Source organism: Echinops telfairi, unplaced genomic scaffold (assembly GCF_000313985.2).
Source record: "Echinops telfairi isolate 266 unplaced genomic scaffold, ASM31398v2 ScPeMD7_655;HRSCAF=1070, whole genome shotgun sequence".
Classification (NCBI taxonomy): Eukaryota; Metazoa; Chordata; class Mammalia; order Afrosoricida; family Tenrecidae; genus Echinops; species Echinops telfairi.
In genome coordinates, this window is record NW_022104553.1 from 2,182,077 (window position 1) to 2,184,809 (window position 2,733).

General features: G+C 35.1%; 1 protein-coding gene across 1 annotated transcript in view; it reads left to right on the top strand.

Annotated features, from left to right (window-relative positions):
• The window catches only part of RPP40 (ribonuclease P/MRP subunit p40), a 36,926-nt gene that overhangs the window by 25,347 nt on the left and 8,846 nt on the right, over positions 1-2,733 (top strand). The window contains exons 4-5 of the mRNA XM_004711645.4: positions 534-629; positions 1,296-1,421. Coding sequence (XP_004711702.1) covers positions 534-629; positions 1,296-1,421 — 222 coding nt within the window. The remainder of the gene's footprint in view (positions 1-533; positions 630-1,295; positions 1,422-2,733) is intronic.

Genomic DNA, 2,733 nt, shown 5'->3' on the forward strand with positions numbered 1-2,733 from the left:
AGCCTTCATTTGAGTTTCAGTAATTCCTCTCAGCTACATTGCCCTTGCTTAAGCCCTTCTGGCCATTGATTTTGGATCCTAGTTGTTCCTTTGTCCCAGGGTTTTTTTTACCAACCACACATCTACTTCTATACTTCATAAACTGTGAAACCTAACAGAAACAAAAAAAAACCAAAAGCAAAATGAAACAAAGAAAATAATAAAAATAAAGAGTAAGAAAGAAAAGACCACCCACAATATTAAAAAATCCAAAGAAGAAATTTCTGTCATAGAACAAGCAAGAACTATAGCCATTTTCTCTATGAGTGCATATAGTTCTGACTTACTAATTTTAGTGGCTTGAACATACTCCAGAGACCAGGTGTACCATAATGTATTTTAACTATTCTTTCTAATTTCACTTATAAATAAACACCGCAATAAAATCCTTTTACATAATTATACTAACATCGAATCTTTTGATTTGCCTTGCTTTCATTTAGAGACTGTCATATTTTGAACATCTCTTTAATTAAGAATTTTTTTATTCATAGGGAAATTAATTTTATCGCTGGATAAAGACACTTATGAAGAAACCGGACTTCAAGGTCGTCCATCTCAATATTCAGGCAGAAAAGTCATGAAATTTAGTAAGTTATTAGGCTTGCTCTACCAGAGTCTAAAACTTCAGTAATTTTCCTATACTAATTTAAATTTGAGTGTTTGAATTGCCCACACTCGCTTTGCTCAGAAAGAGTTTAACTTTTTCTTATCTTTAAACTTCTGATTCTAAGAACTATTATATAACCCAAAGGGCTTCAGAGGAGACATTAATTTTGTATTTATTTTTCTCCATCTATAGGCTGCACTAAAGATGACAAGATTGGACATACTTCACTGCATATATTTGTTTGGGGTTAAAATGTTAAAGCAGTAACCCAAGATAGGTGTCTGTAGCTTGCTCTTAATACATTTTTCTCCCCTCAAGTCTTTATGATTACAGGATGCATGTGAAGAGATTGGATTCTGGTAACAATGTCTGGTTTAAACATTAATAATTAGGCCACTTTGTCCATAGGTAGATTTGACTTTAGAAAAATATGAGTTAAAATATCTACTCTCCTTAGCCCACTATGTTAGAAATGCCCACTAAAGGGGGAATTCGATTGGGTGAACAGAAGGGAGTTCAAGAGAAACAGAACAATTTTTATTAAACATACGATGTTATTTTAATTAGGATATTTAGCATGCTTTTTTCAAAGTGGAAGCTGTGTATATATGACTAAAATATTCCTTCTTTCTTTTGTTTTTTTAAGTTGTCACCATTGATTTGATGGATTTATCCATTAATCTGGATTCCAAGAGGTATAAAAGAACATGTTGGTCCTTCAAAGAAAAAAAGCCTTTGAAATTTGATTTTCTTTTAGCTTGGTACCCTACAGGTATGAAGAATTAATTGTTTGTGATGTGATGATTTTGAAATCTCATTGTTAATTAAGAGAGTCTCTGGGTGCTGCAAATGGTTCACTACTATCCTGCTAACTAAAAAGTTCCTGGCTTGACTTCACCCGGAGGCCCATCAGCAGAAAACCTTGGCAAACTCATGCTTCCAAAGCTTTGTCTACTGGAATCTCTATGGACCCCAGTTCACATGTGGTCGCCAGGAGTTGGGACTGGCCTCCTATGACATCTCCCGGAGCCCTCGTTTAGGGTCATCTAGACCAGTAAGCCAGCTGCCAGAGTCTCCTTGGTTTAGGTATATAGATTCAGAGAGCTTTAGAGTGAGTTCAGAGCAGCTAACTTTTCTCTTTCATTAAAAAAAAAAATATTTAAAATTTTTTTCTGTTTCTTACCTTACTTCACACAGTCTTGACACTAATATTTGAAAAGAACTCTAATTATAGTTACTTATATAGATTGTTTATTCATTATTATAGAGTAATAACTAAAACTTGCCATTAAATGTCATCCTAACTTTATTGTAACTGTTCATTGAATAGATCACTAAATTTAGTTCAAAGGTTTTTGACCAAACATGTGACTGACAGCTAACCACTGTGAACCTTGCTCATTTTAGAAGTGTGTCTTTGGCCCGTCATAAGATTGTGATGAATCAAATCATGAGGAATTATGATGGCACAGTATTCTCTTTCAGACACGGGAAACACATAAGTCCATCTTGGACATATGCTCAATTGTGTGCCACTTGAAGGAATGTTCTAGTCACTGGGTATTCCAATTAATTCCACAGAGGCCTTGGTCTGTAACACCATGTTCTCTCCTAGGTCTGGTTGGGCTCAAGGTGAGCAGAGTGTTTTGAGATAGATTTGCCTAAGGACGAGTATCTCATAAAGTCTACTGTGGGGACCATTCACACACAGGGTTCTGAGTAGCTCTATTCTCCCAAAACTCTTAATTATTTTAATAGCTTGTCAAGTATGGTGAGAGGACTTGAGATTTTACCACATTTACAAACTAAAACGTTTGCACACCACCATTTTATGGACACTAACAGAAGATAAGAAACTCCTTATTAGAGAAAAAGCACTTTATTATTCACAGCAGTAGTTTCTCAAGTATCAGCATTTTCTTACATCATTTATCTGTACCCTTTCCCATAGGACAGTGGTTCTCAACCTTCCTAATGCCGTGATCCTTTAATACAGTTCCTCATGTTGTGGTGACCCCCAACCATAAAATTATTTTTGTTGCTACTTCATAACTGTAATTTTTCTACTGTTATGAATCATAATG